The 24,023-nt window shown below is 37.8% G+C and overlaps 1 protein-coding gene across 2 annotated transcripts; it reads right to left on the bottom strand.

Moving 5' to 3' along the window:
* On the bottom strand, positions 12,754-22,721 carry LOC109721954 (protein DETOXIFICATION 10-like). Of its 2 annotated transcripts, none has more exons than XM_020249785.1 (7): positions 22,337-22,721; positions 16,919-17,463; positions 16,718-16,804; positions 16,578-16,634; positions 16,241-16,479; positions 13,538-13,743; positions 12,754-13,014 (listed from the first exon to the last, which is right to left on the bottom strand). In XM_020249785.1, the coding sequence occupies exons 1-7, from the start codon at positions 22,625-22,627 to the stop codon at positions 12,952-12,954; spliced, it is 1,488 nt and encodes a 495-aa protein (XP_020105374.1). In that variant the 5' UTR covers positions 22,628-22,721; the 3' UTR covers positions 12,754-12,951. The 2 variants fall into 2 exon arrangements, with proteins under 2 accessions (XP_020105374.1, XP_020105375.1); XM_020249786.1 differs by lacking the exon at positions 22,337-22,721 and adding an exon at positions 17,540-17,659.

Here is a 24,023-nt window from a genome sequence, read left to right as displayed (position 1 = left end):
AAGCACCAAGACAACGGTATAAAAGATTTAATGGGTTTATGATCAAACATGGATATAGTAGAAGTTTGTATGACAGTTGTGTGTATTATCGTAAACTTAATAATAGTTCTTTGATTCTGCTAATGCTTTATGTAGATGATATGTTGATTGCAGCAAAAGACCCAACATAAGTGCAAAAGCTAAAGAAATTATTGAGCCAAGAATTTGACATGAAGGACCGAGGAAGTGCCAAGAAAATTTTAGATATGGAAATCAGAAGAGACCGCAAACAAGGAAAGCTCTGGCTATCTCAAAAGACATATATAAAGAAAATTGTAAAGCAATTCAGTATGTCAGATGCAAAGGCGGTTAAGACTCTATTAGCCCAGCACTTCAAGCTAGCAGAGGAGATGTAATATACCGAATCTCCAAGTATGAGGTTAACTTTGATCAATGTCACGCCCCGAGCCCGCCTATTTGGTCGGATTCGGGCACGCCAACAGACCGCCGAACGGACAGGACTTTCCCTGCACGCGGACAGAGCCTCCCCTGTACGTTCAAGGCGTCGCAATCAATACAAGTACAAGAGGTTCCAAACAGGAACAATTTTCAACCACGATTGCATAAGGAAGGTATCAAACAACATAACACATCCTATATTATTACAATCATTCATCTCATCATTTTACATCGCATTTTTCATTACAATGATCCTCAACTTCCAAATATACAATCGATTTCTAAACATAATATTACCACATCGATTCTTTTCTTTTCTTTTCTTATACCCCTAAGAAGCCGACTCAGGGTGCTGCTATCTGGTCTCTGTGGTAGGGCGCTAACTACGGAGCTACGCCCTTTCCTCGCGCCGCCGCGCCGCTCGCGTGTGAACCTGTACCCCCAAAAACAACAACACGGGGGTGAAACTATTGTCCATAGTCCTCAGTGGGTACAGCCACCCAAGGGAAGAGCTCAACCCACCAGGTCCAAAGGAGGCACTGCAACATGTTAGTCCAACAGATATATATACATATAACATCATGCAATACATGTTCATGCCTCACAAATATGCAAATTATGCAACTCTTAGTCATTCTTTACCATTAGCCTTTCTTTAGAATAAGTAATTCTTTATCATTAGCCATTCTTTATTCTTTAATCTTTATTCTTTATTCTTTATTCTTTATGCTTTATTCCTTATGCTTTATTCTTTGTTCTTTATCCTTTACTAAGGGCACTCGCGCCTTAGGCTCATCATACACATTTGCCATTCTTTATAACATTAACAAGTCTTTCTCACTTATCACTCTTTCCTAACGTTACATTTACCTTAGCCAACTATGCCACTCGACTCGGTCTTGAGTCAATTCATAATGTATACAAGATCCACTTTCAAATTCACAATTCTTTCTGGCTAACCCGTAGGTTTCGCCACATTAACTTGTTTCACATTAAGTCCATCATCGCAGGAACTCACCCGCTAGGACCGTCCTTGGGTTTACTCCAACCCGTGATGCAAAACTCCGGAGCGCATCGCTCGAGGGGGAGCGACCGCCCTCGAGCACGGAACTCATAGCAAGTATGATCAATCCTTAACTCTAAGGATATTTAGTTGGATCATGGTTTTACACTAACTCTAGTGTTCTTTACATCACATTAGTTGCTAACTCTAGCAATCATTATTCTTTATACCACAATTATCAATTACTTTAGTAATTATCATTCTTGATACCACACTTGTTCTTTTATTGCCACACACTAACTCTAGTGTTCTTTATGTCACATTGGTTGCTAACTTTAGCCATTATCATTGTTCTTTACACTTTGCTTGTTCTTTATGCCACATTACTTTACATTGTCTCTAGCCATTATCATTATTCTTTACACTTTGCTTATTCTTTATGCCACATTACTTTACATTACCTCTAGCCATTATCATTGTTCTTTACACAACATTTATTCTTTGATGCCCACACTAACTCTAGTGTCCATTTTACCATTTTCAAATGCTACTCGATCTATGTTCATTATGTGGATATTTTGTCATCCATTGGTAGTCATCATTTAGCATTTTATTCATTCATTAACATTTACCACATGCATTCTCGGTTAGAATAAATCTCATACTTTCATTTGACATCTGTTTAACATTTCTATAATATGCTCATGTAAATTAACATTAACTCATGCATTCATTTGACATCTATCTTTATCATGCATTCTTAAATAGCATACTTTAATCTTTATCATGCATTCTTAAATAGCATACTTTAATCTTTATCATTCATTCTTAAATAGCATACTTTAATCTTTATCATTCATTCTTAAATAGCATACTTTAATCTTTATCATTCATTCTTAAATAGCATACTTTATCATGCATCAATAGTAAACATACTACACTTTAGCATGGAAAGCGACCTAATCGCTTCGGTGAGCACGACCCACCTCAAAACGCTTTCCGATTGCTTGTCGACACTTGCAATCGGCCTCCCGCGGTCTCCGTAACCCGGTTTGGCCCGATCTTTTACGCGACCACCCGAACGGCCTCCAATCCATGATCCGAAAATTAAAGGTCTTCGGTTATGTGCCACGGTGCTTCAAATCCATTTCCACGATTTTACGACGTCGCCTCGGCCCTCCAGGCGGTAACGAAGCCTAAACGTCCGTTTCTTTAACAACTTTGTAACGGCTCGTCGGATTACCGAACCGTCTTCGCCAACGCGTTCGTTTACCTAGCAATTTGGTTTACGGAGGGTCAAATTAGATCAAACCCTCATATTTTGAAAATTAGCATTTTTGAGCCCTAACATGAATTAACCTCCAAATAATCCCAATTAAATGGAACAACATGCTATCAATGCTCATTAGAGGCTATTAGTGCACTTAAAGCTAAGGATTAAACCAAATCCCAAAAGCTTACCCCAATGTGAACGCCGCAACGAAAACACGCCGCTCCAACGGGCGCACGAAAGCTCAATCCGTCGCCTCCAACGCGTTCGCAAGCTCGATCTCCACCAACCCTCTAATTTTTAAAGAGAGATATAGAGAGATGAGAGAGATATTTAGAGAGAGAAAGGAGGGTTTCTCTCCCCCTTTCATGCCTGCGTGTGTGTGGCCATGGTGGCGGTGGTCGGTTGAAGGAGAAGAAGCTGATGCTTCTAATTAAAGTCAACACTAAACACTATCACTCCAGGCAACTTAAAATTTGATATCTTTCGCCAGAGCTCTCTGAAAGTCCGTTTGAGCTCAAACTTGACAGTCATATTCGGTTTTACGTGCTGAGTAAGAATATATCTTAAGTTTTCAGTTTCAACCCCGTTCGGTCACCGAAAACTGTACCGAACTGTAATTTTTATCAGATAGCTTTCGGATTTTATTTCTCACTTTTCGGGTGTCAGAAAAATATGAAACTTTAAATCTAGCCTCATAAAAATATTTCTGACTAATCTTCCAATTTTCATAATTTTCTGAGACTGTGCATTTTCTGCTAATTTATCTGTCCCGTTTCCAACAGAAAATTCTAGATCTTCTGTTTTCATCCCGATTTCAGCACAAGTCAATTCTGACTTATGTTTTACTTCTCTAAATTCAATAAAAATAGTATTCCACACTATTTTTATTTATTTTTATTTTTTTACCAAAATCTGGTATATTACAATCAAATTGATCAAAGTGAAGTATGAATATGATTTGAGTTGTCCCCGAGCTGATTTGGTGTCGTGGGGATAGTAGATGATGTGTTACGGCGGTTTTTATAGGTGTTCGGTGCGAATTGGGCGCAAAAAATGACCTTGGAACACAGCTGCTGCCTACTTTGCACAATCTGCATTGAGTACCGGTACTAAAACAGGGGAGTACCGATACCCAGACTCGAGAATGGACTGAATTGTAAAAAGAATTATAGCTTTTGTGAGGGGTTTATTTGCATTTGTTTTCTATAAACCCCAGTACCCCACCAGCTGCCTGCGTGCAGGGAGCCATCTCTTCTCCCTCCTTTTTCATTTCCTTCTCCTTCTCTCTCTAAACCTATGGTGGGTGGAATTTTGAAGGAGATTTTGTGGTAGAGTTGGTGTTTTGGGTGTGAGGGAGCTTAAGAGCAAGAAAGTAACCTGTTGGAGCTGGAAACCTAAGGTAGGTCTCTCATGTTTCTTTAGTAAGGTTTGCTCTAGTTACCCTAAGAAAGGATTTCTAGGTTGCTAGAACTTGTTTTGCCATGAAAACCTAGAGAAAACTATATATTGAGTGTCATATGTGCACTCTTGGGTTAGATGTGAAATATGTAGGAACATGAATATAGCTTGAGTTTGATCTCTTGTATTCCTACATGAAGGAAAGTTTGACGTGTTGGGAAGCTCGAATTGGCGTTCCGGCGGACCTACGGCGAGCTAACTAGGATAAACCTCATTTTGGTTTCGTTTGCTGTGGGTCGAGAGTAATAGGTGTTTAAAAACTCCGAGGCTTTAGTTCTCGCATTCCGGCATTCTTACGAGGTGGGTGGTGCTATCCGAAATCATCGAATCCTTCATTATGTCTATAGTCCCTTGTTGAGCATACATGTATATGTATAGTTGATATTCATGCATTATAGGGTTGAGATTAGCTTGTGGTTAAATGTGAACAAGTTGGTATACTTCCAATGTAGAAAACATGTGGAATGATAAGAACCATGAATATAGAACCCTATAGATGTATGAACTTGTGTTAGACCATGACGATAGAAAACAAGGTGATACGATGACTAGTGTAAATAAATAGTACCCAGTATTGTGAATGTTAAACAAGGAAAATAAACTTGTAATAATTGTGGCGTTATAATTAGATGAACTGATTAGCATCTAGAATTGAAAATGTTAACTTAGTATAAAGAGTTAGTTAAAGTGTGGCATTGTATCCTCTAAGTGAGGATTGGATCGTACTCACAGGTAGTCTGAATGCTCGAGGTAGGTCGCTCCACCTTGGGCGGTGAGCTCCGGAGTTGTCATCAACTGGGTTGGTAGTGGAATTCTCCCCAGTAGACGGTCCCGTAGGGTTGTAGCAGAATCCTCCCCGACAAAAGAGATTTGGTTGGTGAGTTGTAGTTAACCAAATGGTTAACCAAATTGATTGGATAATGGTAGTAGTAGTATGCATGCATAAATTTCATAAGTTATATGTTGTTCTCTCCAGTTTTGTACAAGCATTGTAGTAGATATAGTTGGTTACTATCTGTTATCTTTTCTTGCCTACATATGCCTGATTAGACCTAGTGGGTGAGTCGGCGGGGTCGGCAGCCGAACCCACTGAAAACTTTCAGTAGTTCGCATACCACTAACCGTGCAGATCCTAGCGCGAGCAAAGCGGTCGAGAATCGCGGCAAGAGCATTGCACCCTAGCTAGTGGACTTCCGAATATAGCTGTGTACCCTTTGTTTCATCTTGTATATATATGATGAAAGGAAATATGTAAAAATACTGTATAAATGAGCATGTAATATATTGTGAATAACTAAATGTAATGAGTTATCCAGCTTTGTATTTTGTTTAAAGTTTTCAAGATACAATAAATGCATGTTTAGTTAGTTGCTTTCACTTGTGCTTGTTGCTTGCCCTCGTGCAAGCCATGTATACTGAAATTTTATCTTGAGTTAATTCTTTATACATGTAATTGTTGTAATGGAGCCTTGGGCGGACAGGAGAGGTGCTGTCCGTTCGGCGTCTGTGTACGTGCCCGAACCGACCAATTGGCGGTAGTGGGACGTGACAGATAAAATGGTATCAGAGCAATGACAAGTGAAAGTATAGGATGGACCTAGGAACTTTAGGATTGTAAACCTAAGGGATTAGGAACGTGAGTGACGTGAATTGAATGATAGCGAAAGCTAAATGAATTGGGTTAGTTGTTAGTATGTCTCTAATGTTAATTAGGGACTAATCCAAGTGATCATTTGCACTCAACTTGAGGGGTTATGCTGGCGGCCAACAACATAATGCCTAGAGATGAGTACAAATACACTTGATTGCTTTCGCCTGATTTGGTTTTGTTTAAATGTTTGGTTGTGACGCGTAGATGACACGAGTTGGGTACTAACTTGAATGTTACGTTTCAGGAGACGATGGCACCGCGGCGTTCGACGAGATCCACTCCGGCATCACCTTCTGAGGTGCCTGAGCAGTCTGGATCTTATGAGGTTCGCGAGCTGCATGCTCAAGTAACTACATTAGTTGGGGCAATGCCTCGGCAGGAGGAGCGAATGGCGAAGCTGCAGGATTTGGTGACGCGGCAAGCAACAACGGCTGCACCTATGAGTTAGGATTTGCCTGCACCTGTGGCGCCGGCGACAGCATCTCATGTTTCGTCAACTACTCATCCGTTGGCTTCTGGCCCTTCAGCTCTTGATAAGGCCGCATTGGAGGCCGAGCAGGAGAGATCGCTTACGGTGTTGACAGCATTTATGCGATTCAACCCTCCTATGTTTAACGGAGAGGTGACAGACCCTTGGGTGATGGAGGTGTGGCTTACTTCTATGGAAGCATTATTTGAGGATATTTATACTTTGGAGAAGGACAAAGTTCATTTAGCAGCGCATTGTTTTGAGAAATCGGCTCAGGTTTGGTGGAGAAGGGTCAAGAAAAATCGATCTCTAAATCTTCCTCCGATTTCTTGGGATGAGTTTCGCGACTTACTATTTATGGAGTATTTTCCGGATAGCAATAAAAAAAAATGAAAGAGGACTTTCGTAAATTGAGACAAGGAAATCGTTCTGTACGAGAGTATGAACGGGAGTTCTTGCATTTGGTGAACTGTGTTCCAGGTATGATTCACGTGAGATCAGGCAAAATGTTTTGAGCGAGGGTTGCGACCCGAGATATTCAAAGTGATACATGCCTTCAAGTTGAAGACTTTTGAGAAAGTATTGGATCGTGCTCTTTGGGTGGAGCGAGGTAATGCGATTGCGCGTGATGAACGTGAATCGTTTAAGAAGGAAAAGGACAGGGATAAAGGAAAGAAGCGAACCGCAAGTGGTTCCGGGGGACAGTTGAGTTCTAAGCGGCCCCTTCGGTATCCACGATCACAGTCGAGGTATCGGGAACCTTTCAGATATGTTATTTGTGGCAGGGATCATCGACCATCGAGCTGTTCACAGTGTAAGGGGAGGTACTATAGGTGTGGTCAGCCTGGCACCTGAGTCGAGAGTGCCCGAGTGGAGTATCGCCTGCCCCATCAGCCGCATCAGTTCAGTCGACCCTGAGACAGCTTGCGGGTCTTCCACCCGCCAAGTCTGCTAAACGTTCATCTATGCCGCGTCAGTCTGAGGGAACCTGATCTGTACTGAGTGGTCATGTTTTTGCTCCTCAGGTGGAGGAACCTGCCGTGGTCGACGATGTCGTGGCAGGTATTTTTTTAATTAAAGGCACTAGATCTCGAGCATTATTCGATACAGGTGCATCAAACTCATTCATTAGTAGGTCGTTTGCTAAAAGTCATGACATTGAGATTTCGGATAGTGCGGACGCTTGGTGGGTTTATACTCCTGAGCACACTTTTAGTGTCGAGGAGGAGTGTGCGGCTTGTCTAGTGCAGGTTGGTGATTGGATTATGCCGACGGATTTGCTAGTGTTGAGCCGTATGAAGGGTTTCGACTTAATGCTTGGAATGGATTGGCTCTCAAAATATTACGCTACTATTGATTGTGACATCATGACAAAGCCGGTAACAAGGCATCGCCTAAACTTGGCAAATTTGTAGGATTGCTGATGGCTGGAAGCTCTAGGGAGAGAGAGCATTAAGATGAGAGAGACTGAATTAAGAACAAATGAAGACAAGGTGGAGATTGTTGGTTATATGTCTTCTTTTGTATAGGGCATAAAAATATTTGTTTGACCCATAAGGTTTTCGGACTAATAGGCAAAAGAGACATAAATATGAAAGTTGATTCATGGCACACTAGGTCTACCAAACTATTTAAGGTATGAATAGAATGGCTTTCATTGGACGGTAAAGTATGCTTGTATTTTATGCATGCATGCATGAAAGACATGCTGCCATGATTGTCAAAAAGCCTATATATAGGCTGATTAAGAAAAATTGACAATTGAAGTTGCTAACATCAATTGTGCAACTGCATGCATGGCTATATAAGGCTTCCAACTTCACAGATAAAAGCACAAGAAGCACAAGCAACAAGCAACGAGTAAATTAAGTGAGGTATTAGGAGAACTTTGAAAACTTAATTAATAGCTTGTTGAGTTTCTCTCTTCTTTTTTTTTTTGTAACAAGAGAAGGGTGGTAATAACCATAAGGCTCTTGTATTAGATTGAAAGAAACATAAAGGTGTGGGCTTGTATTTTTGTTTCCTTCGTATAAAGGATACATGTCTCTCGCTTTTCCCGTGGACGTAGGCCACTTACCGAACCACATAAATCGCTGTTTCTTTTTCTGTGTATTTCTTTTCTATTATTTTTTGCTATTTTTTTGTTCATGTATTTTTGTTTATAGCACATACAGAATGATCCTAAGCCCCAACAAGAATATACCTCCACCATTGAGAATACTGTTTAAAAGACGCCCCTTCTTTTCGTAGCTTTTATATGCTATAGTAGAGTGATTTAATGATTTTCTTTCATGAAAAATCTGGTTCATTAAAGAATCACCGTCAGCATTTTGTAAGGAGAGCTAGATTCATTAGTTTCAAATCCTTCATTCCAATCCAACCTTCCTTTTGTGTTTACCAACATTTTTCCAGCTGACATGACATGCACTGTCTTTGGCTTTGGAGCCTTTTTTAATTCTAGAAGAAAGATAGTTTGAGCATCTCAAGACAATGAAGGATCGATTTTAGTGCTTTAAAAGTGGAGAAGAAGTTTGAGAGGACTAAATTGATGATGGTCAGCTTGCCCCCTTGAGAAGAAGAAGTTGTCTTGCCGGATGGTTGTCCAACTTTGCATGACAGGATTAAGGCCAGTTTTTCATCCCTGTATTATCTTCTTCCCAGGTAGAATACCTCAAACTGCTCGCTATTGATCTTCATACCAAAAGCCCATTCAAAGATGTTCCGGATGAATGATAGGTTTCATAAGTATCATTTCTTGACTTCTTCGAAAAATATCGTATCATCGGCATATTGTATAAGCATAATTCCACTATCTTGGGGCAAACCAAGTCCTTTTGGGAGGTTGTACGAGGGTAGTTTGACTATCGTGTTGTCAAGCTAGAGAGGCTTCCGGCAACCCTCCTAGTCTCAACCCTCTATTTCATTTGATCAAACATTGTCGGCATCCTGTTGAGCAAAATGGAGACTTGGACGTTGGAGATGCATTGCTCAATCCACTGCCACTATTTTTCAACAAATTCTATCCAAAGTGTAATCTTCTCCAGCAAGACCCAGTTGACTTGGTAAACAACTTTCTCGAAATCAGCCTTGATGCCAAGGCTTTTTGTTCTCTTCTTGGTGCACCAGGCGGCAAGACCTTTAGAATTACCTTCAATGTTGGTACTCTCAGCAGTTTACCATTTAGAATTACATTATTGTAACACCTCAAAGTACATATGAATACCCATACATAAATCACTACAATCATTATATCTTCCACATATGTATGTCTATTTTCTTTAGTTTCAATTTCCGTACTTAAGCCATCCTAATTAAGCTCAATCTCAACCAACCAACTGAGCCAGCCATTATTTTCAAGGGCTAAAGCTGGCACGAGCTGTTCAGGCGCGACAAGCTCATTTGATCTATCCAAAATGGAGGCAATGAAGTCTAAAGTAGTCAGGTAACTGAACATTACGTAAGAATGAACAGGAACAGTAGGGCTGGCAAATGAGCAAGCCAGCTAGCGTTCGACTCACGTTCGACTCGATATTTGGCTCGCTCGAGCTCGACTCGAAATTAAATAAGCCGAGCTTGAACAAAAAAAAAGGTTCGAAATTCATTTCAAGCCGACCTTGAGTATTACTTGGCTCGTTCGAATTAGACTCAAAAAGCTCGAATATATATATATATATATATATATATATATATATATATATATATATATAGAGCTAGGCTGGTATACTATCGGTAGCACGGAGGCCTCAGTGCTACCAAGTTGTTTTCAATGATGCTGCTTTCAAATCGACGATCAGCTCCGTTAGACTTGATCTACACTATTAAAAGCATTTGGAAATTAAATTTTATAATTTTTCGACATCATTTGGCTAGTGATCAAAAGGTTCCAAAATTAACAATTTTAATGGTAGATATGATGCGTTTTTAAGTTCAACGGTGTAGAAGTATCCAAATTAGATGAAAATTTAATAGAAAATTCTACTTAACATCAATAGCAAGACCAATACTTCCGATTTGAAATTTGAATTCTTTATCACTATTTTTTATGAGATTTTCATTTTCAGCCGTTCATTTTTAGACTACTCGTTTGATTGGTAAATGATGCCGAAAAATTATGAAATTTAGTTTCCAAATACTTTCAATAGTGTAGATCAAGTCTAACGGAGCCGATCGTTGATTTATAAGCCGCATCATTGAAAACAACTTGGTAGCACGGAGGCCTCCGTGCTACTGATAGTATACCAGCCTAGCTCTATATATATATATATATATATATATATATATAATTGAGCTCCTATACTTTTAAAAGTAGCAAGTTATTAGTGCTTGTAGATTTTTAGCCATTGGATTAAGAGATATGTGGTTAGGATGATATGGACCCCCTAGGGTTGAGTGGGTGGTTGGTTGAATAGTATAATCTAATTGTTGAAAATGATTCGAGGAGTAGATCTAACAGTAAAAAACTTACAAGCACCAAATGCTTGGTACTTTTACAAGCACCATAGCTGGACTCTCTCTCTATATATATATATATATATATATATAGAGAGAGAGAGAGAGAGAGAGAGAGAGAGAGAGAGAGCTTTGCTAGAATACTATCCGTAGTAAACCGGGCGGTTTACTACCGATTTGTTTTCGATGATAGCGCTTCCAAATTGATGATCGGCACCATTAAACATGATCTAAACTATTTAAACTATCTGAAAATCAAATTTCACACATTTTCGATATTGTTCTCTTGTCCATCAAGTGAACAGAAAAATGAATGGCTGGAAATGAATATCCTTTAAAAAGTGATGATGCAATTTTTATATTTGAGATCTAGAGTCTAGATCTTATTTTAAATAGTTTAAAAAATTTTCTAACAAAAATTTAGTTGATTTGAGCTCTTCTATACCGTTAAACGAGCAAACGCACCATATCGGCCATTAAAATTATAGATTTTCTGATCCTTTGATCGTTTAGTTAGTGATGCCAAAAAATCATGAAATTTGATTTCTAGATAATTTAAATGGTCTAGATCATGTTCAATGGTGCCGATTGTCGATTTAGAAATTCTATCATCGAAAACAAATCGGTAGTAAACCGCTTGGTTTACTACCGATAGTATTCTAGCAAAGCTCCATATATATATATCTCTCTCTCTCTCTCTCTCTATATATATATATATATATATATATATATATATATATATATATATATATATGGTAGAGCTACTATGCTATCGAAAGTATAGAAGATATGGTGCTTTCGATTTTTCGATTCCTAGATCAACCCCTTTAATCATTTCTCTGAATTAATACTATTATTATCTTGTAGGGACCACTCAATCCTAGGAATATTATTTAATCCTAAGGGGGACCGCAATCATCCCAACCATACAATTCTTAATCAAAGGGTCAAAAATTCGAAAGCATCAAATCCTCTATTTTTTCGATAGCATAGTAGTTCTACACTATATATATATATATATAAAAATATATAAATATAATATATTTTAATTATAGATAGGCTGAGTGAATAATCTGAGTTTAGTTAAAATTGGGCTAATGTTGTTGGCCCATAAAAACAAACCCAATAGACAAATAAAAGAGCAAAATTTTACTAAATTTATACATTTTTCATTTCTTTCTTTCTTTCACAGAACTCTAAATTTTCAATATGTTTCTCTCTTTCTCTTTTTCTGTCTCTCATCCTAAGCGGCCAAGCCGAAAGCCCTCCAAGTTACCAAGTAATAGCATATGCTTGCTGTTGCCTACCTTGCTATTAATTGTATGCTTGAGAAAATATACAGAATATTTTTAAAGTAAAAAATTATTATTCATATAAAATTTTAATTTTAGTTATATATGATTGGATAGTTTAATCAAATATTTATCTATATAATTTATTTATTTTTGACTGCATAAATAAAAATGAATAATATGGAGATTGAAGACGGAAAAAAAGACATGTGAGGCTGAAAAGATTAGATATTCAACTCATAAATTATTTTTTTCATATTATAATACTATATTTTATATAACATTTTGTACTTTGAGCTATTAGATATATTTTTATATCAAATTACAGATAATGTTCTATACAAATTAAACTATTGATCGTATGATGTTGAGAATTTCAAGCGGCTCGTTTAGGGCTCGAGCTCGCTCGACTCGAAATTAGGCTCGCTCGAGCTCGGCTCGAATTAATTTCAATCCAAGCTTGAGCTTAAATTTAAGCTCGAAATTAATTTCAAGCCGAATTTGAGCCGAGGTAAGCTCGCTCGAGCTCGGCTCGTTTCCACCCCTGGAACAGTAGCCATCAAATGGCATATATGGATATCGGACTCAGAATCTTGCAATAGAGAAGGCTTCAGACTGAATCATATTAGACAAAAGATTGATCTAATCAAAAATGGATTGAAAACGGTTCAAAATTAGTCTTAATGCGTATTAGCATACTTAATTACTCAACAAAACTAATTAGTAAGAAAACCTCAATAGAAACAGCAATTAGCTACAAAAGTCCAACGGCGTAGAATTTTCTATGCAAGGTTCTGTTTCTCAGCCGAATGAAGTAATCCGTTGTTTTTTTATTTTTATTTTTCAGCAAGATAGACAAGATAATTACTAGTAATATGGTGAGGCAAAGTGAGATACAGAATTTATCAACAAGGTCAGCTAGATCAATGTGCTTTCCGGTGGTACCTTTTCGTTCAAAATTCGCTCTCTCGCGATATTCGCCTGCAAGATTTTACAATCCCAATGAGGTTATATAGTCCCAAATGCTGGTTAGATTACTCTAGTATTCCCAACCTACTGCTTGAGCGTCATTTAGGTCATTGGACTTCGATGTTGCATTAGGGAGCTCAAACTTCAAACACATTCCACTCTTAGTCATGTTGTCAGCTTTCATCATCTAGAGACATATCTAATGTAGCATGCCAAGTCATTATTCCTAAACCTGTTAATTATGATCAGTTTTATGCACACATAACTAAGTGTCTTAGAAATATTGACTTGGTATGCTATGCTAGATTTCGACCTTTCTGGGTGATATAAGCTGACAGTAGGACTAAGTTTAGAACATTCAAGCTTCCTGATTTTGAGACCAAAGTGAAACTCGACCAGTAGTTTAGTGTCCATAGTTTAATTTAACACTCAACTACTCAAATAGTAGATAATAAACCTATGCAAACACCATGTCTTTATACAATATGAGCATTGGAAACTAATCTTTGTATCTGTAAGAGGGAAAGGAACAAACCATTTGTTGCCAGTTAGTGAACCATGTTATCAGCGAGAGAAGAACAGACTGCGTTGTGGAACCACACACTATACCAATCCAAAGGCCTCTTCCACCCATATGCAGCAGAAATCCTAAAGTTACAGCCAGCGGGATCCCAACTAGATAGAAAGATCCCAAATTAACATAGGCACCCAAGTGTTGCCACCCACATCCTCTTGCAATACCTGTTAATTAAAGGAAACAAAGGGTATCACATCTTGCTAAACAATTGGGAGCACCAAAAACTTCCGACAATATACAGGCTGAATTGTTATACATTAAAAAAAAAAAAAAAAAAAAAAATCATTCCCTTTAGCCCATGCNAAAAAAAAAAAAAAAAAAAAAAAAAAAAAAAAAAAAAAAAAAAACTTTGCAAATGCAAAGCAAACAAGAATTTCTTTGCTCAGTCATTTTTACAATATTACATTCAAAAAAGAGACGGAACACAAGGTAGTGAAAAAGAAAAGTAAAGAAACTGAAAGTGATAATATATAGCCAATTAAGCACATGAGTACCCACATTATTTTGGCCCACAAGAAAGGTTTAGAGTTAATTTTTATTAGCTATGAACCACGAATGCTTCAAATTTCATGCCGTAACTTTTTGAATTATTATTTCATATGATTGATTATTCTTTTTTTTTAGCAGATGTAAAACAATTATACAAGTTAATATATATCAGAAGATGTTCTTTAATATAATCCAGATATCCTGATTGTTCTCAATATATAATTACATATAATCAACATAAATGAATTGAGCCGGTATACTATTAATAGTATTTGGACTCTTTTGCTATCGATTTTTTAGCCGTTAGATCTACACTTTAACCAATTCCACCATTTAGATTATACAATTCAACCAGCCACCCACTCAACTCTAGGGGGACCACCACTAAATACTAGGGAATTATTATCATCTTAACTCTACAATTTTTCATCCAAGGGTTAAAAACTTGATAGCAAAAATGTCCAAATACTATTAATAGTATTCCAGCCCAATTCTATATTTAAATATAGATAAAATAATATTTTATTCAAATATACCCCGCGTATTATATTCTCGACGTTTTAGGAATTGTCGTATCATCATATCCATATAGTGTCATATCTGTATCCCTATATCCGTGTTTGTGCAACATAGCTTACTAGGGGAATCAAAGAAACAGGACAAGAGTAAAAGGATTGCAGAAGTTTGTATAATCACCTGAACAAGTTGAGGACCAGCTAGCTTCAAAAAATTTGCATTTGTCTGCGCTGTACATGCACGGGCCATCAAAGTTTTTCCCGTTCCAGGAGGTCCATACAAAAGCATTCCTTTAGGTGGACGAATTCCTAATCTCTGAAACCGGTCCTTGTGTGTCATTGGTAACACAATTGCCTCAACAAGTTCTTGAATCTAAGAAAGGACAGCAAAAAAAAAAGAACTGAATAGTATACACAAAAGCAAAAGGATTAAGCAACTCGTCAGCTAAAAAATATTTTAGACAGCAAAAAAAAAAAAAAGAACTGAATAATATACACAAAAGCAAAAGGATTAAGCAACTCGTCAGCTAAAAATATTTTGCATATACATAAAAAAAAAAAAAAAAAAAAAAATCTTTCCCTTTAGCCCATGCTCACCCCTGCATGAAAGATCGCATCTCATTTTAGCATTAATAACTAGGCTCAAAATTTTAAGATGATTGTTGAATTCGGAAACAAAACTATATAAAAACTAGTGGCAAACAACAACGGGTTATATTTAATAGAGTATAATGATACAAACTGAACAAGTCTTCCAAACTGCCAATTTTGTTGCTCTGGTAAATGAAATCCAATTTTTTTAGTTCTAGGTCCATTATACAAGTTGCAACTTAATTAGAAGTATAGATATAAAACTAACTTCATATTACAAACAATTTCTGTGAAATTCTTTCATCTCATAGTTTTTGGGGCCTATTTAAGATAGTGGTTTAACATAGTGGTAAATATGTAAGGTTGAAATCGTTGCGTGTATAGATGGCCTTTTTTTCTTCACTTCACATGATGATGTTGCTACATGGAAATGGTCACAGCAAATTTCTGCGCTGTGTTTCGACATATCACTTAGCTATGGCATAGGGCAGCTAGGTTTAGTTAAGGACCGTTTAGTTCAACTGATCACTCCACAATACATATGAAGCCACAGTGACAGTTTTGTATATTGAGAGCAAAGTTAAAAGTTCCACCTCTCTTTGTCCTGTTCTTTTTCTCTTCTAGGTTTCATGTTTCTAGTAACTAGAGGAAACGATATTTTATATGCAGTAGTTTGTGCCCGTCAAAGGAGACACCAGATCGAGCCGATGGTAAGGTGTAACTTAAAGTACTCTTACCACACCCACGTACATGAGAGGGGCAAACTGCTCTTGGGGCAGCATCTAATAAACCTCTAATCTAAGCCAGGCTACCTATCTCAATTTTCTCTTATTGGCATTTTGTTTCTTACGAAAATTTCTAAGTACATGCTCATTTCTTTACTTTTGCTAATTAAAAATACTCCCTTTTTCAGTCTAATAATTTCAATGGGAACTGATGCAATTCTTTTATGCATTGAGGGCAATTGAGAAATGGGCCAAAGAGCAAGTAATGGGTTTGCAATTTGAGTAGGTGAACCATTTCAACAAAAACACTAGAGAGGGAAGGATAGTAATTAATAGAAAACCTGACAGGACCCCTTGCAGACTATCAGTGATCACAGAGATGCACACTAGGGGAACCATCTTTGTCACATAAGCTATCACCTCCTCCTCATTGCTGTAGGCATAACCCAGGATTTTACGCGAGGCCAAAAGCGTGCTGCTCACGATAGCAGCCTCCATAACGGCGAGAAACATCACGACGCGGACTGCCGACCGAGCTCCTTCAGGGTTCCCCGCACCTAATTCGTTTGATACTCGTGTACTAATCATTAGGAAATAACACTCATACAGATGGTATCTTGACAATGAATGAATATGTATAATAAAATTACTTCTTGAGGATTTGGATTTAGCTCGTACCTTGTGGCAGCACCAAGACCATATGGTATAGTATATAGCAATGTGATGCTAGTTAGGCTGCTCAGGAAGATAAAAAGAAATTAAAAGCAATAAAATGTAATAAACAAATGTGATTTATATAAGTTTGGTTTTTGTTGTACCAAATTGAAAGCACCGAGGTTTCAAGCTCTGGATTAGGCAGGAGCCCAGACAGCAGGATAAGCAGCTCAAAGGACCACCATTCAAGACTGTGCTCAATGTCATCAAAAGTCAAATTACACAAAAGCATAGGAGGAAAAGTACAAATTAATTATATAGCGTTCATGGACAAAACTACTATGAATTACACAAATACAACTTACCATATCATTATTGCCGATGGTAGGGCAAAACGCAGGAACTCACTGATCCCTGTGAAGGCCTCCATTGAGAAAGGCATTCGAGTCGCCTTACAAGAATTCGAGAAATTGATATAAATTCCGAGCAGCAGGACATTCAACCAGTATGAAATGCTTATAGAAAGAGCAGCGCCAACGTTGCCCAATCGTGTCTTGAATACCAAAACCCAACACAGAGGAACGTGAAAGCATAGTGTCGCAATCGAGCTTAGCAGCATAGGAATGATCAGGCTCTGAGACTGAAGAAACTTCATGAGGGGTTGAACAGTCGCATAGGCGAATAAGCCGGGGATCATCCAGATTGCGTACTTTCCCGCCTCGAGTGAGATCATGGGATCTTGGCCAATGAAGGAGAGGATTTTGCCCATTGAGACCCATAAAACAGAGATGGGGAGGCTCACTGCTAGGAGAGTTACTATAGCCCTGTAGGTGTGGATTCCCAGAATGCGATATTGTTGCGCCCCATATGCTTGCCCACATAGAGTCTCCAATCCACTTGCCATTCCTAGCTGTTTGTAATTTAGGCTATGTTAATTAGTTGGAAAATGGTAGAAAAAAAAAAAAAAAAGAGAGATATTTTACGACTTTGGAGAAAAGGCAACTCTCATGATCCATAAATACTCCATTCTTTCTTTTCACTCTTCTTACTACTAAAATGAGAAAAGAGATCAATTAAGAGAACAATTTAATACCAAGTAACCAGTAAAGTGGTATAATAGGCGGCTATCAAGTTGTGAGAATAATGTAGACCTAAACGTATCATAAAAGCTTCTACAAAATAATGCAATTTCCCGAGTATCAAAGAAAAAGAACGGCGTGAAAATTCATTTAGATGATTGTGTTAGAGATGTTGGAGGAGGGAAACTTGAAATTTTCTTTTCCCTTTTTCTAGTGCTTATCTGTAAAGTTCGGTTTTAACTTCATATCTAAAATTTTGTAAAATATATTAATCGCAATTGGCACATAGTACTAATGTTCTAACAGATCAAATTATTGAACACAATGGCAACCGAAAATAGAGAAAACATAGTTGAGCAATAAAATTCTAAAGATTGAAAGGTAGTGCACTGATTGTAAAAAGGGAATTAGAATTCAGAGATTTTACTCATATTTTGGAAGTTCTAGGCCCAGCCCAGGCTCACGTGAGCCCAAGAATGTGGCATATCTAATGGAATCCACTCAACCGAAAAACTTAACCATATTAGGTCCAGGCCCACTAGTATATATCAACTCTTTACTTTCTTAGTAACTATCAGATGTAGAACTATTCACATGTGAACTCTTAACATTCTCCTTCTTTCACATGTGAACCAACCACCTCCCCCTTACTCTCTGAGCACTGCACCGAGTCACCTTTTGGCTCTTCTCCAAAACATGTCCTTCAAGAGTCACTTTTCGGCTCTTCTCCAAGACATGTCTTAATCCCTTTATAAGTCACCTTAGGCCCGTCTTTTTAGAATGCAATAACCATCCACTTATTTCAAGTACACCAAACCATCATATCGCATTATGATGACTCCCCTTTGTGAACCCGTCATGTTCGTAAGGGTAATTAACTTGATCACACCATACCACTCAGAGGAGTAACTCATGAATGTTAAACCATCGGCTCTGATACAAGTTGTTAGGGAGTTGGCATATCTAATTGAACCATTTAACCTAAAAGCTTAAGTATATTACGTTTGGCCCCACTAGTGTATATCAACCTTTTCATAGTAATTATCTTATTTGGGACTATTCAAATGCGAATTATTAACATCTCACACATATTTTGTTGGTCTAAAACGGTTTTAGTAGTGAAGTCATTTCTTTTACACCCGGAAGAAAATTAGCAGCGGAAGTTCCGGCAAACTCAAAACAATATTTCACTCTAAAACTTTAATACCCTTTAGTGTTTACCAATGCATAGCTATTGTCTCAGTAATCTTGAAGAAAGTACAAGAAAGATAATACTCCAACAGGCTAATAGGATATCAAAGTGGCAAAATTCGGTCTGTTCCAACACCTAATCACCCAAAATAACTGCTTATTTTTATGAAGTAATACTAATGTACTTATTTGAAGATCGGATTACCTGTAAATTTAAAAGCTGGCAAGACAAGAAAGATGACAGGGTTCAAATATTCTTTTCTCTGCATTTGCAACACTACATACAAAGGTTATTATTGGAGATGGTGACAATCTGCAGTGCTCCTGGGAATCCTCTCCCTTGTCGAGGAGCAACAGATGGTTCGGAACACTCAGCAAGTGCTAAGAAAGAGAGCACCTTCCAAAGGGCTCTGCTATTATGTAAATCGGATGGCAGAACATCCAAGGCAAATGATTCCCTAGTACTAGATGATCATCTTTAACAGTATACTGATACATTAATATACAGGATGTGAATCATTCAATAAGGCACAAATGTATGTATATCTACGCGTGTTAACAAATGGAGCCATGCTATCTCACACCGCTTGGCAATTATGAAGGACAGATCTTTGAGGGCAAGAATTATAGTTGATAAAATTCAGAGGACTTTGTTTTGGGAACCTATGCACGAGCACAATGTTAAATATAACTCATATGAGGTTTCATCATAGAATTCAACTCCTCTAAACGGTCAACTCTTTGGATTTATGGTGGCCTTTTGTCTCATCCAACGGACATTAGAGGCATGCGCAGCTCAAGCTGGGCACCTACTTGAGGAAGTTACATTTCACCACACAACTCACCTGATTCTATTTTACTGGTTGTTCTATATCCTTCAAGAAGTTTTTTTCATTTCAAACTGTTTATCAAGTTGGGCGTCTTCATGAAGATCACTTGACAGTTCAAGCGTGACAAATCAGCCAAGTACCTACTTTGTTGTAGCACAATGTTAGACACCCACTTGTGGTTCTTCAACCTTGGATCCAAAATTTACGTTATGTACCACACGACATCATCTTCTTTCCAAGAAAATGAAATTTAATATTTTGTCGAGTCCACGAATCAAGATCAAAATATAAAATCAAGTTCATGATCTTCTTTGTGATTGTTGTCAACCAATTAAGGTCTCCTCTGCCCATAATGACATTTCCAATCGCTTTTCACTTCCTCTATCAATATGTGGTACCTGCTCACGAAATCATTAATGAAAACATAATTTTACCCTACAATGGTCGATGAAGTGACTAAGATACATTGTTAAGTTCTTAAAACACTCCATCAATGTTAAGTTCTTGTTAGATGATTCTTGCATACTCGTGTATTGCCATCTAACTAACTGTATTTTTGGTTAGAAAATAATCTGAAACCAAACCTGCGTGGTAGCTTGAATGGTAGCTATACTGTAGGGGCTCTACTCCAACTTTTGGGTGCCAAATTTAAGTCCAAGAAAGTTCTGTTTCTATGAGTTTGACTACCTAAGATCATGCATAGGCTGGACATTAACCCGTGCTCTAGTTCAGAACCTATGTGATCCACTGCACAAATCTAAAACAACAATTCATGAGATTGCATGTATCACCACTCATTCTTCTTGCAAAAGTAGTGTTAGTTACAATTTTAGTCCAAAGGTTCACCTGTAGTTCGAGTTTGGAACCTGTAGTTCGAGTTTATTCTTAATTAGAATAGCTGATGTTTGACTGTGTTTTCAATTCAAAATTTGGAATTTCAACTAGGTCCTTGAAGTTTGACCTTGATTTTGAGTTCATCCCTAGTTGTTGCCTTAAATTTCATCTTCAAACTCAAATTTTCACTTCTGGCAAAACAAAAATTCTACCCACGAAGCTCAAGTGGCTCTTGTTCAAAGATAGATAACTAAAAGAACTTCATCGGTATGTAGAGAAAACTTTAGGAACTAAATAGTAAAATTCAAATTACTACAAGGAGATTGAAACTGAGGACAAGAATTATCATCACCCAATGAAAGTATATAATAGAACCCCAAAAAAAAAAAAAAAAAAAAAACAATGTGGAGTTAAAAGCTACATAGTGACATACAAAGAGAGACACTGCCTGTTTGATGGTGCATTTTTGAAGTCCCAAAAGCGCTTTTGGAGTCAAAACGACCACCTAATCAATTAATGCCTGGACCCATCCTCTACTATATAATGGAACCAATTAAATTACACCACATAAGGTTCCTTCCACTTTAACACCTTTTTTCCCAATCAAAAACAAAGTTGCCCATGTTTTACATTAACTGGCCCCATCCACAAAAAACCTGGTCTATGCCATTTATTGGAAATATGTGATATTTCTCCAACAGCCTTTCTTAGTTAACTAATTTGATGCCCCATTCATTTAACAGTTCTAAAACCTTTTATTGTATCAAAATACAAAAAATTAAGTCAATAAAGCCAATGTCAACAGCAGTATCCTCCCAATTAAATGGGCACCATGAATTCCATTATATTCTCTATAACCAAATTAAAGTCAAAATAATTCCCAAACCGCAATCGATCACAACAGATCAATCTTCTCATAAAAATTACATATCTGATAGGATCCCATTTCAATAGATTACTAACAGCTAAAAATGTATGGAGACACCCCCCCACAGCTATAAGCAATTCTTAAATAGGCCACCAAAATTGACACTCCTTCAGCTCTCAATTACTTCTTTTTCTAAAGAAACTTAATTTATTTCAATCATTCTTTTTAGTTGTATGAAACTAAAGAAATTTTCAGCTAATCTAATGCAGATTACTCAAAACAATTGAAAGTTGAGAGAGTTCTCAATCCAATAAAGAAAAAGAAAAACTCTAGACTACGGGTTTATCATCAAATTGGGTATTATAGTTGAGGGGGTCTCTTCACATTTTCACTCTGTTAGATGTGCCTCGAAATTGGTAATCGACTTTAGTTTTGGAACTCCGACTCGTCGACAGTTTCGAAGTGCGACCAATTTGGAAAAGAAGATTGTGAAGGAAAATGGATGCATGTGGTGGGTATCTTTCTAAGTTTTGCTCTAGAGACGATAGATCGATCATTGTATTGACGAACTTTGTATTCCCCTTTTCGATAGTGAAGTTCTTTCCTCCCTCGCCCGTAGTTTTTCCTTGCAAAGGATTTTTCACGTAAATGTATATGTTATTTATTTTTTTCTTGTTTGTTGCTTGTCTACTTCACGTTCGCCATTTTCGTTCATTTTTGTTTGTGCGCTAGCCGTAACACACCCTACTAATAAAATTCTCAATCATTTTGAGAGACCTATGACAGCGGGACCGGCTACTGTGGGCGCCAGACGCGGACAAACCTCACAAACAGTCCGGTTCAAAGGCGGTTCTAATATTATGTTATATAATAATAACAGTATTCTAGCCACACGACAAAGAAGAATACGCAACACGTATATTATTATGATCTTTAAAAAAGTAAATAAATATAATAATATATATGTGGAAACTAACGTACGAGGAGGCTGAAGCCGGTGACGCCGGTGAGGGAGGTGGCGATGGCGGCGCTGGAGAGGGAGAGCTGGCCGAGGTGGCCGACCATCATGTTGGAGACGACCTGCACCAGCAGCTGCGTCAGCCCCATCGCCACCATCGGCCCCGCCAGATGCCCCACCCGCTTCCCTTCCTCCCAGATCATCATCAGCTGCCTTCGCCGCCGCCATCCCGGCCCCCGCACCTGCAGCCCGCAGCTCTCCTCCTCTTTCTCCAGCAACCCTTCGCGGCCCGTCCCCTCCTCCTCCTCCTCCATCTGATCTCTCTCCCTTAATTAATTGGTAGTTCCCGGATGATCGCAAAAAGACAGACAGACCCAAAAAAGGAGATCAAAATTGATTGATTATATCGGGTAGTTCGATGTGAGTGGGACTCGATCGCTTACTATATAATAGGCTTTTTTTTGCATTTAGATCCCTAACAAATTTTTATTTTAAAAATAGTTCTGTCAAAATTTAATTTGCAAAAATAATTCTGGGCCTGCCACGCAGGCGCCACGTCAGCGCCACGCGGGCAGGGCTGGGCCCATGTGTTAAGTTGAACACGGTGAACTATTCACCGTGCGGTGAACACGGTAAATGGTTCACCGTATTTAGTACGTATTTTTTCTTACGTATNGGAGAGAGAGAGAGTTGCACTGAGCTACTATTTAGTAGCAAAATCCCATTATTGCTACTAGTTTTTTAGCCTTTGGATCAACTATTTTCATTATTTCTAACCATTGGATTAAATACTATAACCCAGCTGGGACCACTCAACCCTAGAGGGACCACTCAATTCTAACTGACTAATATCATCCTGACCCTCCAATTTTTCATCCAAGGGTTAAAAACTTGATAGTAAAAAGAGCGTTTTACTATTAATAGCATTCCAACCTAATTCTATATATATATATATATATATATATATAGAGAGAGAGAGTTGAGCTAAAATACTATCGATAGCAAACCGATTTTTTTGTCATCCATTTGTTTTCGATGATGGAGCCTCCAAATCGACGATTGGCACCGTTGAACATGATTTATACCACTTTAAGTGTTTAGAAATCAAATTTCAAATCTTTTCGACATCATTTGCCTAATGATCAAAGGGATTCAAAATTTGTAATTTTAATGGTCGATATGAGGCGTTTTCTCGTTTAACGGCGTAAAGATATTCAAATCAATTGAATTTTTGTTAGAAAATTCTTTAAACTATTTAAAACAAGATCTATACTCTTGATCTTGATTACAAGACTCCTATCATCATTTTTTTAAGAATATTCATTTTCAGCCGTTTATTTTTGTGTCCATTCGATGGATAAGAGAACAATATCGGAAAAGCATGAAATTTGATTTCTAGATACTTCAAGTGGTATAGATTATGTTCAACGGTGCCGATCGTCGATTTGGAGGCTCCATCATCGAAAATAAATGGGTGGCAACGGAGTCCGTTTGCTACCGATAGTATTCTAGCTCAACTATATATATATATATATATATAAACTACTATACTATCTATAGTACCGAGCTCCGGTACTATAGTGTTTGTTTTCGATCTTAGGGCGTTCAAATCAATGATCGCACACCGTTGAATATGATCTAAGGTATATGAAGTTTTTAGGAATAAAATTTATAGTTTTTCGATACGTTTACTTAGTAATAAATTAATCA

The sequence above is a fragment of the Ananas comosus genome, linkage group 16, assembly GCF_001540865.1.
Source record: "Ananas comosus cultivar F153 linkage group 16, ASM154086v1, whole genome shotgun sequence".
Classification (NCBI taxonomy): Eukaryota; Viridiplantae; Streptophyta; class Magnoliopsida; order Poales; family Bromeliaceae; genus Ananas; species Ananas comosus.
This window is presented reverse-complemented; position numbering and strand designations above follow the sequence as displayed.